At 35.1% G+C, this 18,484-nt stretch overlaps 1 protein-coding gene across 1 annotated transcript in view; it reads right to left on the reverse strand.

Annotated features, from left to right (window-relative positions):
* The window catches only part of Cbfb (core-binding factor subunit beta), a 51,867-nt gene that overhangs the window by 21,447 nt on the left and 11,936 nt on the right, over positions 1-18,484 (reverse strand). Inside the window, exon 4 of the mRNA XM_015496321.1 lies at positions 3,765-3,881. Coding sequence (XP_015351807.1) covers positions 3,765-3,881 — 117 coding nt within the window. The remainder of the gene's footprint in view (positions 1-3,764; positions 3,882-18,484) is intronic.

Raw genomic sequence — 18,484 nt, forward strand, 5'->3', positions numbered from 1 at the left:
TATTAAAAAAAAAAAAAAAAAAAGAAAAACTTGCTTCTGAAAATAGTTTTGCGTAGAATTTTCTTTTTTTGCGGTACTGGGGATTAAACCTAAGGCCCCACACATGCTAGGTAAACTCTTTCTTTCTGTGAGCTACATCTCTAGCCCTTTTAGTTTTACTTTGATATAGAATCTCACTAAGTTGACCAGGCTGGCCTTGAGCTTATGACCCTTCTGTCTCAGATTTCCAAGTAGCTGGGACTTCAGGAATGTACCACCATGCCCAACCATTACTTTTCTAAGACTAGTAGCAATAAAATATTTTGTGGGTCAAAATGTTATATGATTTTAGTTATTTTAAATGACATCTTTTATTTTCAGGAATGTATCAGAAATGACAAGTGATCACTCTTTTAATTCTACATCAAATTACAGTTATCCCTTGGTATCCATACAAAATAAGTGCATGCAATATCCTTAGCTAAAATGAAATTGGGAGTCAGGGATGTAGCTAAGTGGGGAATGCTTGCCTAGCATGCACCAAGCCCTGGGTTTAAAGTCCAGCACCACAAAGCAAAATAAAACAAATCAAAAAAGTAGTATTTGAATATAACCTATATGCATCCTCCTGTATTCTTTAAAACATTTCTAGATTGCTAATCATACCTAATATAATTGTTTAGGGAAGAATCACAAGAAAAATATATCTAATGCAAATAATTTTTAAAAATATATATTTTTGATCCAGTTGGTTGAATGGATGGGTGTAGAACCCCGGGATGTGGAGGGCCAAATGAATACTATATCATTACTGATGTAACACCAACCAAGAATTGAGGTGAATTTTCAAACAACTTTTTGGTCAATTTAGAAAAGTTACTTCTGTCTGTGGATCAGCAGAGATAAACAAAAATTGTGTTGGGACACAGAAGTGGGGCTACTGGCCAGGTTTACTCCCTGTTCTAGCATAAACATATCCAATGACCGAAGGCTGAAATTCATTCCTTTCAAAATAACATATTAATATAAGAGACAGATTAGGATCCCTTAATAGTGGAAACTGTAAGTATAAAAGGCTCAAGTGCAAATTAACAAAAATCAAGAATCTTCATTTAGAAACTATTGTATGCCAGGTATTATGGTAGGCTACCAATAATTTTGTGGGTAGCATTTCCCCTGTTTTATGAAAGAGAACTCTGAGGCCTGGAAAACATCATTTTCCTGAAAGAACTGGGACTCCTACCACTGTGGAAATCAGGGTAGCAGGGATTCTTTCTTAAGAATTTAAACTTCGAATATTTTTTTACAAGGAAGGTTTCATTTTTTGATCTCTTGGATTAGAAATTCTCACATTTCCATAAATGGAGAATACGGGAAGAGAGAACAAAGAAATAATGAAACTTGTTTTTTTTCTTGTCATTATCATTTCAACTCTACTAACAAATTTAATACCAAAAAATTAAGTGACATTAACATCTGGTAATGTGCTTTACCTTTTCTTCCAGCATTCTGCACATGCCATCTTACTACTCTTTAGCCTCCAGAACAACAAAACATTTAAATAACAACAACAACAACAACAAAAATAGGCCAGTTATTTATTTTATTGTGGCTTCCTTATATGTGAGCCTTTTTTTGGGGGGGGGGGGCACTGGGGTTTGAACCCAGGGGCACTTTTGTCACTGAGCTACATTGTTAATATTTTCTTTTCCTTTATTTTTTATTTGTGGGTCTCAAACTTGCAATCTTCCCTTCTCAGCTGTCAGAGCTGCTGGGATTACTGGTGCATGCCACCACATCCACATGATTCTATTTTATAATTTAGACCTCTTTATTGATTTTATATATTTGGAAAGTCACCGTAATCAGAATTTTATCTTTAAAAAAAAATTCATTTATTTTTTATGCTAGGGATCAAACCCAGGAGCATTCTACCTCTGGCCTGTATTTCCTGCCATTTTTATTTTATTTTGAGGCAGAGTCTCATTAAATTACCATATTGGTTTCAAATTAAGTAGCTGGGATTACAGGCATGTGCTCAGAAATTTTAATCTTTAAAGCAAAGAATTAAAAAAACAAAAGAATTTTCCTTTAGTTCTTTGAACTAAATAACTACTTTGAAATTCATGCCTCTAAGAACCAATATTTTGGAACCCCTTGAAGGTTTCTATTGCATTCTTCTTTTTCTTTTTTTCAGGCTTATTTGTGTATTTCATGATTTTTTGGTTGAAAACTGAAATTTTAGACAACATGGTGTAGCAACTCTGAATTCTGATCCTGCTTCTAGCTTGTTGTTGGCTCTTTTTGTTTGTTCACTGACTCGAATTGAATAATCCTATAGTCTGCTTTGCCTAGCAGTGTGTAGCCACTGATGCCACTGCTCAGTTTTTTGTTTTGTGTGATCTTTTTAAGTCTTCTTTTCTGGAAGGCTACCTACTGGTCAGCATAGCTTAGCTGTCAGCCAGTTATAGGTCAGAGGTTTTACTTAAATTATCTAAGCCAATAGGCTTCTGTTCTTTGCCATAAGATCTATGTGAGGTTTGGGGAAATGCTAAATTTAGTGAGTTTACCAGTTTACTATGTGTTTTGCCAGGGTCTAGCAGCTTACAAAGGCCCCTTTGTCTTCTCTCTAAAGCAGGTATAGCTTGGCACACACATGTAAATTTCCAGTCCACAAAAGTGTGATCTTAGTAGGGCTACTCTAGCTATATATGTCCCTGGATTTCCCTGATAAAGTTCTGGCTGGTTGGCCTTCTTATTGCTTCTTAAAACAATAACTGCCAGATTGCTAATAAGTCATCTATTGTTTTCAACAATATCCTGGACATGGATCTTCTCCAAGATCTGGTCTATGGTCTCTCTGACCATATAAATTAATCTGCCCTACTAGGATTTTATTTCCTTCCTTTTTTTCCCTTCCTCCCTCCCTACAACAGAGCTACCAGTCCTTGTGGCTTACCCTGCCAATGCAGGATAGAACCTGAGGGACCTCAGAGGTGGGAAAGGGATGGCAGCAGCTCCTGACTACAATGTCACAGACTGTCACTGTGTACATTCTACCATTGAGCTACATCCCCATCCCTTTTTTATTTATTTTGAGACAGGGTCCCCTGAAGTTTCTGAGGCTAGTCTCAAATCTATGACATTCCTGCTTCAATCTCTGGAGTTGTGGGGATTATAGGAGTGCACCACTACACCTAGTCTGTTTCTACATTTTATTTTGAATGATTTTATCCCCCTTATAATGTTCTAAGGTTCACTAACAAATACTAAATAGAACCGTTTACTGAACTTTTAAGTTCCCACCAAGCAGACAGGACTAATCCAATGAAAGTCTGGAACCACTGAAAAAAACACTTTACCCAAATTGAGACCAGACGTGGGCTTCAACATTTTCAGAATTCCTCAATATTACTAGAATGTATTATTTTCTTGATTTACTTTTTATTATTGTCTAGATTTTATGTTTTTTTTTTTTTTTTGGTACCAGGGATTAAACCCAGGGGTGCTTAACCACTGAGCCACATCCCCATTTTCATTTTTCATTTGAGATTTTGAGATATGGGCTTACTAAATTCCTTAGGGCCTCACTAAGTTGCTGAGGCTGGCCCTGAATTTGCAATGCTCCTGCCTCAGCTTCCACAGCGGCTGGGATCATAGGCATGCACTAACGCACCTGGCTCTATATTTACTTCTAAAGATTAGGTAAAATAGGTCCCTAGACAAGAGCAAGATTAGGGGCTAAATAAAAGATGAATGTTCAGAAAGGCCTGACGTCACCCTACCTGGGCTCGCTCCTCATCAAACTCCAGGCATCCCATACCATCCAGTCTCTGAAGATCAATCCAGCCTTTCCAGATAACACAGACTCCATTCAGAATCATGGGAGCCTTCAAATACACCTAAGACATAGAAAAGAAGAATGAAAACCACTAAAAAACTATCAGATGTGTGAACATTAAAAGTTTAAGCTTATTTATAACAATCCATAGTTTTCTTTAAAAAATACACACACCACAGTCTCTGACATATTCTATAAATTAATCTGCCCTACTAGGATTTTATTTCCTTCCTTTTCCCCCTTCCTCCCTCTCTACCTACTTCTTCCTTTTCCTTTTCTTTCCCCTTTCTTCCTTTCATAGTGCTGGGGATCAAACTCAATGATAGGCAAGTGCTCTACCATTAAGTTATATCCTCAGACATAGGATTTTATTTCTAGTCACAATTTTCCAGATTATTTTAAAAAGAAAATTATATAGGATTTGTAAAAACTGTTTGTAATAAGGTGATGCTTGAAGAATGTTTCTTTACTCTTCCAGTTAAGGCTAGGACACCAGATTCTTTGTCCTGATGTTCTTCTGATTTTGCATAGAAAGATATAAAGAGGGAAAACAAATGGAACTCACTATCCTCTGATTAGAGCATGTACTGCTTCCTTCAACTTCGATACCTGTAGCCAGGCACGGTTCAACTCTTCATATTTCCTTTAGTTTTATAAGTTACTGCACAGCTTCCTGATAATTAATCCTGTTTTTCTCTTGCAAGGTATTACCTCTTCAAAGGAATTTAATTTAAACTGTTTAACAATCATTAAAATACACCAGGAAATGTATTAGGTCACAGCTGTGAACTAATGTAAAATCAATAATTTTCCCAGAAATCAATAAATTAACCCAAAATCTAGTTATTTCAACTCACTGTTAAAATTATTATGCACTATCCATCAATAAATTAAAACATAATAAAAACTTAAGAATAAAAAACCAGGGCTGGGGATGTGGCTCAAGCGGTAGCACGCTCGCCTGGCATGCGTGCGGCCCGGGTTCGATCCTCAGCACCACATACAAACAAAGATGTTGTGTCCGCCGAAAACTAAAAAATAAAAATATTAAAAATTCTCTCTCTCTCTCTCTCTCTCTCTCTCTCTCTCCTCTCTCACTCTTTCTTTAAAAAAAAAAAAAAAAAAGAATAAAAAACCAAACATTCTGAATTCTCAATAAGTGGGAATACTGTGATAAACATTAAACTTTATCAGAAAACTCCTATATCCTTAAGCTTTGGAATTAATTGAAGTTTTAAAGTTTTAAGCTTTCTTCTTCAAAAAATAACCAAGTTCTTCACCATTCCTAGAGTAAAACTCACTTTAAGACTTCCAAATTCATATTATTTTCAATCACCAAATTAACTTTCATACTGACTCATTCCTGTCAGGCATGGTGGTACCCCACCTATAGTCTCAGCTACTTGGGAGACTAAAGCAAGGAAAATCACTTAAGCTTAGAAATTGGAGACCAGTCTAGCCAACAGAAAAAGACCTCATATCAAAAAAAAAAAAAAAAAAAGGGTAATTAGGATGGTGCTAATGCTACCTTGAAGTGAATATTTTACTATGATACAGATACAGATAAGAACTTTAAGAGAATTATTACACTTCCTACAATCTCCTCTACCCTAACAATACACTTTAACAGTTATTTTTTTAAAAACATCATTTTAGATCCTCACTACCTTATTTAATATGGGCTTCTGAATGAAAATTAGCATAGATTTTAATCATTTACTGCCTTGCTAAGATATTTTAAATGCAGAAGAAGCAGTACCTAAATGATACTCAAAACTCCAGGTAATCAAATACATCTTTAGAAACAAAGTTTTTTTATTACCTATGGATAAGTTCACTTATCCAAATGTACTTTCTCTGGATAATTTCAGTGCTCTGCAAGCTACTATGAGTACAGAAAATTGGTAAGACAGTTTCTCATTTTGGGGGGAAAAAAAGATTGGAAGCATAATTTTGTTCTTTACTTAATTCAGCAGGGTTTTTGTTCTGTTTTGTTTTGGTACTAGGGATTGAACCCAGGGGTACTTAACCAATGAACCACATCCCAGCCCTTTTTATGTTTTTTTAGAGACAGGGTCTCACTGAGTTGCTTATTGCCTAAACTAAGCTGCTGAGGCTGGCTCTGAACTCACGATCTTCCTGCCTCAGTCTCCTGAGTCACTGAGATTACTTAGCAGTTTTCTTCACAAAGATTCTTGCATCCTTCTTGTTTTAAAAGATGCTCAATAAGAACTGACTTCCAATAATTACAAATATGCTAGAAAATTTGTTCCTGGGACATCTGCAATATAAAATCTATAGGACTCCTACTACATATACATTTATGTCACTTCCCTACACTGCTAAACACAACCATTTTTGCTAAGGGTTTCAAGAAACCACGGTGAACCAATTTCAACTTGCAATAGGAAAAAAACCTCATCAAACCTAAGGTTCCATTTCTCCTCTCAATTGGATGAAGGGAAATAGTCTACAGTTAAGAGCTGAAACCGTTTAACCACATATTTCCTTCTGTTCTGATAAGTGTTCATGCCCTTCCACACTGTGAATTTAAAACTCCATCTATGTGCATCTAGTCATATGAGTAACTATGCTGACTGACCTATGTTTAATACCTCACAAAATTATCCTACTATTCTTCACATCAATATAACTCAACTCACCACATCTGAAATGAAGATTTCCTCCTACCCTTAAATGGCACATAGTGGAGAGTAGAACATCTCACCTATAAGTGAGCACCTATTTTAAAGTTTTATACGAATCATGAAAAGAATTCATCTAATAGCTAAGTCATCTTTAATACCACTTTAATCAAGATTTTGTATTCTTCAAAAATGGTTTACATCTTTCAGAACTCAAAATGCCATAATCTCGGGCTGGGGATGTGGCTCAAGCGGTAGCGCGCTCGCCTGGCATGCGTGCGGCCCGGGTTCGATCCTCAGCACCACATACAAACAAATGTTGTGTCCGCCAAAAAGAAACCTAAAAAATAAATATTAAAATTCTCTCTCTCTCTCTAAAAAAAAAAAAAAAAATGCCATAATCTCTTAGCTTATTCATATTAATTTTCACAAACATATTTTCCTTATAAAAATACTAAATTTTTTAAAAACCCTTTTATTACTTCTTTATAAATGTTCTCTCATGACAAAGAAAACCACTGATTTGTTTTGAGAAATTCCTAAATGGCTTTAGAAAATGGCTACATTTCTTAATAAAGACTAGTTTCTAAAATCCTAATTAAAAAGAACATTTAGATGATCCTGGTGATTTATTTAGATGTTCATATTCAAATAAATACAGTCTTATATGTAAATCTTCAAAGTAAATGGTGCTTTTATATATTCATGAATACCAAGCCTCAAAGTATGAAGAACATATAATTCTGACTCTTAATAAGTTTGATATTTTGTAACATAATTCAATAATGTTATTTAAACACAAAGACATTTTACACTTAAAATGATGATGCCTTATTTCATTCAAAACTTCAGAAAAAAAATATTAAATATGACCCATGAATTAAACCCATTATTCTAGAACAATTAAATATTTTTTCCTACAAAACGGATTTTATAAAGCTATTTTAAAATGGGTAAATAGATGCAGCTAATCTCAAGAAAATAACAAAATAGCTTATCTTTCCAAAAGTTAAATATCACAGAATGTGTGTGAGATTTCACAGGTTAAAACTAATTATAGCTTCACATTGTGTATTTTTTTTAAGAAAAGGTAAATGTTAAACAAAATTAATACATTCAAGATCTAAATTATCAGTTTTGTGATATTCTACCTAAATTATATATGCTATCATTTGATTTTCATATTTTGTATCTTCAAATTCCCTATCACTCAAGCAGTACAGGGTCATCAAAAACATGTTTGTACCATCAACTCTAGTACTGATATAATGAAACATTTGGTTAAAAAAAGGAAACAAGTATTAATGCTTACTATCATAAAGAAACCTTAAAAACATCATATTAAGTTCAAGAGGCCAGGAAAAGGACACATTTTATGAAATGTCCAGAACAGGCAGATATAGAGACAGAAAGGAAATTAGTGGTTGCTAGGGGCTGAGGAGAGAGGGGAGCTAGGAATGACTGCTAATGTGTATGAGAATTCTTTTGTGGGTGATGAAAATATTCTGGAATTAGTTATGATAGCTGCACATCTCTGAATATACTAAAAACCACTGAGCTGTATACTTTTAGACTGAACCTTATGGTATGTGGATATCTCAATGAAGTTGTCATAATAAATGTTTGTAACAATTTTTATCTGTTATGTAAGTGACATATGAGATATCAAAAGGAGATTCCAAGTAGGCAGTAGCATATGGGATTTTAGCACTTTGAGAAATCTCAGATGATATTATAAATCTAGCAGCCACCAACAATATTGTATATTTGAAACTGAAGAGAAGGAAGAAGAGATTCCCCCAGGAGTAAATGGGGAAAAAAAAAAAAAACAAAACAAAGAGAAGGACCCAGAAAGAACCTGCAGAAAAGTTCAACTTTTTGATGTTAGGTAGAAAAAAAGAATCCTGTAGATGGAGCTATGAACAGACAGGGGGGTTAAAAGAAAACAGGTCAGGAGCCCAGTGGCTAAAGGTTAAGTTATAGATCCCCAAGTAAAAAACTTCCCCTTTGCTGGCTGAATCAGATATCTTAAGTATGTTACAGGATTTTGGATCACTCAACTTCTCTCAAAATTCTGTGTAAAAATGTATGTTGAGTCTACGTACATTTTTCTAAGGAAGACTACTGGTTTCATTATTCTTATACAGGTGTGCAAAGCAAAAATAATCCAATCATTATAGTAAAAACTCCATTCTTTCCCTCCCCTCATAGACAAACACAAAGATCTTTCTAGTACAGGGCTTGATGGATGATAAATAACCTTAATTTAGTAAATGGAACAAACTCACCTTCCACTCTTATACACAAACCTCAGGGACTGAACCCAGGGGACACCTGATCACTAACTTACACCACCAGCCTTTTAATTTTTTTTTTTTATTTTGAAGCAGGGTCTCGCTAAATTGCCCAACCTAGCCTCAAACTTATAATCTTCCTGCCTCAACCTCCCAAGCAGTGGGCTACAGCCTCCAAACTTTTTTTTTTAAAGATTTTTTTTACAACACCTTTATTCTTTTTATTTATTTTTATGTGGTGTTAAGGATCAAACTCAAGTCTCACACATACTAGGCAAGCACTCTACTACTGAGCTACAGCCTCAGCCCATCCAAACTATTTTAAGAGCTAAAAATTAGTAACCCTGTTTTGAAAAGGAAGGGTATGAGAAAAACTACTCAACTTCTCATTTATTCACCCAACAGTTCCTTCTTTGAAATCTTGTTCAAAGAATATCTAAATATGGAATAAGTAGTGGCAACCTCAACTGTCTTTTCCTCTACAAATATATATTTATAGAAAAGAACAGGATTTCTGGCTTCTAGGTAGCTGATCTGAGAGAATCAGAAAGTACAAAGAGATGGCAGAAAGAGTTCCTATTGAGTGATTCAAAAGAACATAATTTAAAGGTAATTAATACAGAATAACTGTAGATCTGGAAACAAGACCCTCATACACATTAGTATTGAATCACAAAATCAATATGCACAGAAACCAACAGTCAAAGCTATTGACAAAAGCAAGAAGAAAAGATTTCACTTTCAAAAAATCCCTTTCAATTGGAAAGGATATTTCACTTCTCTGTAATAAACTGTTAAGAGTTTAAACACTTTCAACTCTAGTCTGTAAATTGAGAAACTGGGAAAACACTAAGAAGGAATAATCATTACCCCTTAGGTTCTCAATAAACATTTATATATTTGAAGAGCAGAAAACAGGTAGGATTTAGAATTTTTTCCTTGTATCTTCCCTATAATAATTTCTCTTTGAAAAAATCTACCTATTCAACAACTATCTACTCCTGTCAACTACATGAAGGGTATGCTTACAGGGCAGTGGGGAATATGATATCACCCACCCAGTACCACCATAGCACTGATCATTAACTTTAAAAAGCTTTTAACGTGGAAGAACTGAATATATTAAAAAAAGAACTGTAAGAATTAAACTGAATTCACCTATTAAATTTTAGTAGGACTCACTTAACTCTTAAGGTTATGGAAAAAACAACTGATAGGAAAATTTTAAAAAGCTGAATTTAGTAGCCTTGCCACCTCTTTTTAAGACTACCTTACAGGTAATATGCCTGTAATCCCAGCAACTCTGGAGGCTGAGTAGGAGGATCACAAGTTCCAGGCCAGTTAAAACTCTGTCTCAAAATAAATAAATAAATAAATAAATAGGACTGGGAAGTAGATTAAAGGTAGAGAGAGTGCCCCTGGGTTCAATCCTTAGCACCACAAAAATAAACAGCCAAAAGTTATTCAGAAGTGTTCACAATAATAATCAAGCATATTAAATTCAAACAAGATAACTATATTTAAACACATATAAAAATAAATTGAAAAACATTTTAATAATGTCTATTGGGAGGCAAAGCAGGTTATATTACATTGCCAGATAAAATGTAAACTGACTAATGATTCTTGGAAGACATTCTGGGGGAATGAGTGTGCATACTTTTCCAATCCAGCAACGCCATGTCTATAAATGCCTCTTAAAACTTAATCAAAGATGTACACAAAATATTTGTTATAAAGAAAGATGTTCACTTTCTCCCCCTTTCATTAGTGCATTTTAGCTGTACATAATGATGGGATTTGTTGTAACATAATTCATGCCTGAAGGCAGCTTATCTAATATACATATTTTCTAAATTGGGCACATCTTTCACTTATGAACCCTAGACATTACTTCAACACTACATTTGGGGCCACCACTTTATTTTTTAAAAAAATTTTTTAGATGTTGATAGATCTATATTTTATTCATTTATTTATATGTGGTACTGAGAATTGAACCCAGTACCTCACACTTGCTAGGCAAGTAAGTGCTCTACTACTGAGCCCCAGCCCAGCCTCAGGGCCACCACTTTAAATAGCAAAATCACCAACAAAAAACACAAAATATGAAAAACATGGCACTAAGTAAACCTCAAAAAGAATACTTTTACACCATGAGAGCTGCTACAAAAAGGCAGAGCATTGTCTTTGTGTGACTTCAACTGGGAATATGCTTAGAAAGCGACATTTTTTGCCACTCTCCATGGGTCCACAAATGGCCAGATTACCTATCTGTGAATTCACATCTACTCACTAAAATTTCTTTACAACTCCAAAATCAATACTTCCAAAGTGATTAACTAACATTCCAAAAATATGTAATTATTTTTTAAAGGAATATCATCATTAAGTTTAACACAAGAGCATGGAAAGAGTGGAAACAAAATAAACTTTGCAATCAGAAAAACTTGGGTTTAAATTCCAGCTCTATCAAGTGTGTCTTGATATACTTGTCTCTATCAAGTATCAAGTGTGACAAACTTCTTATCTTTTATTTTCCTCCTGGGACCCAGGGATTCAACCCAGTCGGGCTCACCCTTTTTATTTTTTATTTTGAGACAGGGCCTCACTTGTTGCTTAGGGCCTTACTAAGTTGCTGAGGCTGACTTCAAACTTGCGATCTTCTTGCTTCAGCCTCCCTAGACACAGAGCTTATAGGCATGCACCACCATGCCCAGATAGTTACTTTTGCTTATAAGCCTCAGATTCCTTACATTTAAATCAGGGCTTAAGAATATCTTCTTCACAAGTGAAGGCAAAAATTAAATCAATGTACAAAAAACTTATGAAACAGAGAAACAATGATTACTTGCACATACATTGCCACCAACGCTTTACATAGAATTTTTTTCAAAGGTAAAGATGTAATTTTTTCCCCAGACGATGAATAGTTGTTCCTACCCACAAACAATGAATCATCAGACAAGCAGTAATACAGGGATGACATATGCACCCAGGAAAACAAGATCTTCCACGGAAGAAGTTATGTACCCTAATGTTTAGTTGTAATCATTTCTGTAGACTATTTAACAGATTCCTTTAGAAGATACTTGGTTTTGACTCATCTGCCTTTAGCCACATGCTTCTCCCTGTTCATAAACGCACAGTCAGCTACATGGCTGCCAGATAATTATTGAATGCAGTCATTCAATCTCACTTATCTCTAAATCATAATTAGATTGCACTTAAGTGTAAAAATAGTTTCCTTTATAATGTTTTAATGTAACTTACCAACATACTATTTATAATTGAAACCCTAAAATGGAGAACTAGAGAATGTGTCTAAAACTTAATGTGTGTGTATACATATAAACACATATTCAGGGCTGGGGCTGGGGCTCAGTGGCAGAGCGCTTGCCTTGCACATATGAGGCACTAGGTTCAATCCTCAGCACCATGTAAAAATAAACAAAGATATTGTGTTCAAGTGTTTAACTAAAAAATTTTTAAAAAAAACACATATTCAATAAATGGATAAACAAACATGTACTCAATAAATGGATATGTTAACCAAACCAGACTTTGGTCAAGAATACATGAGATCAAGCAGGGAATGGTGCTGCATGCCTGTAATCCCAGCAGCTTAGGAGGCTGAGGCAAAAGTATTCTAAGTTCAAGGTCAGCCTCACTTTAGTGACTTAGTAAGGACCTAAACAACTTAGCAAGACCCTCTCTCAAAATAAAAAATAAAAGACTGGAAGTGTAAATTGGTATTAAAAAACAAAAGAAAGAATATATGCAAACTTTGCTGCAAATTTATAAATATGTATTAACATACATGCCTCTAATGTGCTCTCCACATATTTATTTTAATTTGGTTCCACTATATTTTTCTTTTCCTAAGTGGAAATCTGAGCCCAAATAAATTGAGACTTTTATGCTTCCGCCACAGCCCGCTTGTTTCCTATGAAGCTCTATAATAAGGGGCAAAACTTAGCAGTTTCATCTGCAGATAAAAAACAATGCATTCAATAAACAAGAACAGGATGTGGAACACAAAGAGCTTTAAGAAATTAGAAAACAAGATAATCAACAGGATCATTCCTAGAGGTCCAACATCCAAATAGTAGGTGTTCCAGAAATAGAACAAAGAAAACATAAGGAAATACCAGAAAATTTCCTTCTGGAAGGACATATGCTGCCATATTGAAAAGGACCACCAAGGAGCTGGGGTTGTGGCTCAGTGGTAGAGCGCTTGCCTGGCATGTGTGAGGCACTGGGTTTGATTCTCAGCACCGTGTATAAATAAATGAATAAAATAAAGGCCCATTTAAATAAAATAAAGGGAGGGAGGGAGGGAGGGAGGGACTACCAAATACCCACACAACAAAGGAATGTGGATCCACACTTGGTTATATCATAGATGACTTTTAAAACAGAGACAAAGACAACTTTACAAACTTGTGAAGAGGGGAAAATTGACTAGAAACAATGACTTCAAATTCTCTCTCTCTCTCTCTCTTTTGGTACCAGGGATTGAAACCCGAGATGCTTAACTACTAAGCCACATCTTTAGCCCATTTTTATATTTTATTTAGACATGGTCTCGCTAAATTGCTTAGGGCCTTGCTAAATTGCTAAAACCAGCTTTGAACTTGTGATCCTCCTGCCTCAGCCTGCTGAACCACTGGGATTACAGGTGTGTACCTCCGCGCCTAGCTGATTTCAGATTCTCAACAGCAATAATGGAAGTATGCCAATGTAATGAGGTCATCTGAATGAAAACAATCTCCAATCTCAAACTCTAGAAGACATCAAATATTTATGGCAAAGTATACAAGTAGAATAAAGATACTTCAAACAGGCAAAAAATTTCAGAAATTTTTGGTTCCATGCACCGCCCCAAAGTAAGTTATTCACAAAATTACCAAGAAATAGATATGAAATTTAAAAAAAAAAAAGTAGGGCTAGGGATGTGGCTCAGTGGTCAGTGGCAGAGTGCTTACCTAATATGCATGAGGCCCTGGGTTCAATCCGCAGTACACAACCTCCCACACAAGCAAAAGAAGGAAACAAAAAATGGGGAGGCCCATCACAACACAGGATTAATGGAGATCCTATATCATAGCAGAGTTGTTTTTTTTTATAATTTTAATTTTTTATTTGTCTATTGATTTTTTTTTTAATTTATATGTGGGCTGAGAATCAAACCCAGTGCCTTACACATGCTAGGCAAGTGGGCTATCACTGAGCCCCAATCCTAGCCCCAGCCCCAGCAGAGCTTTTAATGTAGAAAAAAAATCTGGATTCAAAAGACAGACTTTCTGAGGATGGTCATCACTAAGATCCTCGGAGAGCAGAATGCTCACATAAGCCTGGTAGGTCGTGGTAAACCTAGCAGAAAATACAGAGCAGCTCACTCCCTCTGACCATAATTCCTCTCTAGATATCCAGTACACTGTGAACAGTGGTTCACACTTGTGCCAGAAAGTATAAACCATAGTTTGTTTTTCCTTTTTTTTAAATTTTTTTTTGGGGGGGATGTACAAGGAATTGAACCCAGGGGTGCCTAACCACTGAGCCACATCCCCAGTCCTTTTTTATTTTGAGACAAGGTATCACTTAGTTGCTTAGGGCCTTGCTAATTGCTAAAACTGATCTTGAATTTGCAATCCTCCCGCCTCAGCTTCCCAAATTACTAGGATTAAAGGCGTGTACCACCATGCTCAGCAAGTCAGTTTTCCTACAACACACTCATGATTCTGCTCACAAAACTCCCCAAAGTGGCTCTTAAAAATTTGCAGGGGTGGGGGGGTGGGGTTGTAGCTCAGTGGTAGAGTGCTTGCCTCACATGTGGAAGGCACTGGGCTCAATCCTCAGCACCACATTAAAAAAATAATAAAATAACAGTATTGTGTCCATCTACAACTAAACAAAAAAAAATATGTCAGAGAGCCTGGGAGTTTGTAATTTGGCGGTAAAATGCCTCCCAAGCATGTCTGAGGTCCTGGATTTGATCTCCAACTTCACCCTCGACACACACATACATATATACATATACATGTACATATACATATACATATATGTGTGTGTGTGTGTGTGTGTATGTATATACACATATATTTTTCTTCCCCATGGAAGTTGGATCTAGACTTAACCCTGAGATTCTGTTCAGTTTATCCTTTCCCAGGAGTTTCATTTGAAAGTGACATTACAATAATATTTGTAATGTCAAATTATTTACATACATAGCCATGGAATTTGTACTCTACCTAGAAACACTCCTGGTCCATTTATTAGTTGAACAGCCATTCCTTTTGTGAGCCACCTGAGAAGATGCTTTTGCACCAATCATACCTGTACTCACACATGGTTTTAAGCTGAAAATACTTTTAGTCTAATCTGAAAATTTGCAATGATTTATATTTTTTTGTAAATTTTTTATTCCTGAAGGTATATTTAAAATGCCTACTGGCTTTCTCTCACTACATAAAAAGGTGTTAGCCTACACATCACAATCTATCGTAAGCTTGAACACTGTTGTGCTCTCAAATGTTATTTTTAGTCTGTCTCCATCTCCATGCCTCTCATATCTTTACTTCGAATTCATTTTGCTTAAAGAAGCCCCTACCCAACTCCAAAATGGCTCTCTCTCTCTCTCTCTCTCTCTCTCTCTTTTTTTTTTAACTCTCTCTTCCTAACACTTTTTCTCTCAGGTATAACAGCATCACCACTTCTAAGTTTATATAAGCTCCTCAGATTTAAAAAACCTCCAAGTCCCATCTGACATTTACAACCATCCAATAGAAAGAAACATAAAAGATGAAGAAATTAAAACTGTGAGGGATTAAATAATTCACTTGCAGGTCATACAACTAGTAAGCAGTAAAAATCACATCCAGAACTCCTAACTCTCGAAATTTACCTCAACCACAGATACACTTATGAGGAGTATTTTTAGTATTTCCAAGTATGTCAGGGAATGCTAAAATAGAGCATCTCCCTAAAAAANGCATGATAGGCAAGTGCCCTACCACTGAGCCACAACCCCAGCCCGAGGCACATTTTTTTTGTTAAGTATTTTTTTAGTTGATGGTGGACTTCATTTTATTTATTATTATTGTGTCCATCTACAACTAAAAAAAAAAGTTTAAAAAAATATATAAGCCCATAGCTTATACTGGTAACATCCAATTCTAAATTTTATGATTCAGTTCTTATAAGTATTAGTATTCTTAGAACATATATTTAAGTATAGCATACTTAAAATGTTATCTTTGCTGGGCATGATGGCACCTGCCTGAAATTCCAGGTACTAAGGCAGGAGGATCTCAAGTTTGAGGCCAGACTGGGCAATTTAGACTCTCAAAAGGGCTGGAGATATAGCTCAGTGGTAGAATGCTTGTCTTGGGTTCAATTCCTAGTACCACCAAAAAAATAATAATAATAATAATAACCAAATTACTTATTTAATACACAATAACTAAGTACTAGAAGACACATTTCAAATTTTAGTTGAATATAAATACTTGAACTCTAGATATGAGAAGCTAGTTGTAAAATTGTCTCAATTTCTCTTGGGGGAAAATTATATTCCAAAGCTTTATCACAGAAATATTTTATTTGGAAAGACTAGGCTATGTAGAAAAGAGAAGAAACTTGTTGAGCATGAATAAGAATTTCCCAAAACTAACATCAAGGAGTCCTGTAAACCCTGCCAAATTTTGGATAGTATATAAACAGACAATATTTATTTTGGGACAAAGAGCTTGCAGGCAAGTAAGCAAAAGGCTGCAGAAGCAGCAGAACCACTGACTGTTGGAGAAGGCCATTTAAAATAAGATTCTATTTTCATTCATTAAACCAAATGCTGTGAATTTTTTCTTTGCTATTTTAGCTAATAAAAATGAGTGCTAAAAAGATTTGTCTTTTTGTCTTAAGTATGCAAAGTTCATAACTTGGAAAAAGGAAAAAATAAACACAACTTACCAAAAATTTAAAGAGCACTCACTCTAATGACATGATTTATAACTACTTCTCAATGTCTGATATTCATGCTGTTTGACTATAAATTAAAATCATAAACTATAAACAGAAATACACCAACCATACAAAGTTTAACCTCTTTATTTCTGAGGCCAAGGTAGTAAAACTAGCAGGATGCTCTATTTCCATAGAAAAAATGGTCGAACAGTAGCACTTTTAAAAAGTTCATTTTTTTAAACTTATGAAATATTTTTCATACCATACCCTTCAACTTTGTACTCATAAACTGGGATCACAAAAGTAAACATAAATGTTTTATTCAAAATCCCAACAAAACTCTAAGAAATACAGTTTATGTGATAAAAACATTCATTTGATCACCCAAGATTAAAAATTTTTGGTTAACCATACTCATCTGCGTTTGTTTGAAATAAAAAGGAATTGGAAATAGGTCCTAAGAGGAAAGATCAAAGGAATTAAAGAGTTGCTAGGTCTATAAAATTTTAACTTAGGAATGATTTAAATACTGATAAGTTGCTTTTCCTTGTTTTCTGACAGCAAAATTAGAGGGAAGCAATTTAAAGAAGAATTAAGAACATTTTGGCTGCTAAGATTTATAACTGTTATAGTTTGGATATTTAATATCCCCTGAAAAACTCAAGCATTAGGCAATGCAAAAATGTTCACAGATGAAATCACTGGATTATGGGAGCTATAACTAATGGACTAATAACTAACTAGTGGACTAATCCATTTGTTGGATTAATAACCTGAATGGCTTCCATATGGGATGTGAATATCAGGAAGCTGGGATCACTGGGGTCATCCTGGTCAACATAACCAGGTTAAGTGTAAGCAGATGAGGACTGGCTGGAGAAAAAGGTCACTGAGGTTGTACCCTTAGACTATATCTTGTCCTTGGCTCCTCTCTGCTTCTTGGATGCCACAAGCTGAACAGCTTTCCCCCACCACATCCTTCTGCCTTGATGCTTTTCTGCCTTCTTAGGCCCAGAGTGATACAGTTAGCTGACCTTGAAATGAACTTATGAAACTGAGCCCAAAATCAATTTTTCCTCCTCTGAGTTGCTCTTGTCAGGTATTTTTGTCATAGCAACAAAAAGCTAACACACCACTTGGGAAAGACATAGTATTCCAACATTGTATAGCCACCTAAAATGAAGCTTACCTAAGGTACATAGTTGTACTAACTAACATTCAGTTACTTATAATCTCACCCTAGAAAACCATCAAATAACCTAACTTTGGATAGGGGTTTACAATTTAAAATACATTTTCACATGTTTTAGTACCTCATTTAATCCTCACATGAAGTATATGAACAGAACAGATATTCTGATTATCATTTATAGATGAGGAAAATATTTGTGATTACCTTTGACTTTACTCTAGAGTTCTACTAGATTATTTTAAATCTTTCCTGAGAAAGAACCAATGGAGGGGCTGGGACTCTGTGGTAGAGCACTTGCCTAGCACATGTGAGGAACTGAGTTCAATCCTCAGCCTCATATAAAAATGAATAAATAAATAAATAAAATAAAGGTATAGATTAAAAAAAAAAAAGAACCAATGTAGATGGGTCACTAGACACCTTGGTACAAAAAAAAATTCAAAAAGAGAAAATTATGTGCTGACTTGATCTTACATAAAGTTCCTATTTGTGTAGTTAATAATTAACAAACCTTTTTTATTGAAGATTCTTGGTTTGAAAATATTCCTGCAACCACATAAGCGAAAGA

This window comes from Marmota marmota, unplaced genomic scaffold, assembly GCF_001458135.2.
Source record: "Marmota marmota marmota unplaced genomic scaffold, marMar, whole genome shotgun sequence".
Taxonomy (NCBI): Eukaryota; Metazoa; Chordata; class Mammalia; order Rodentia; family Sciuridae; genus Marmota; species Marmota marmota.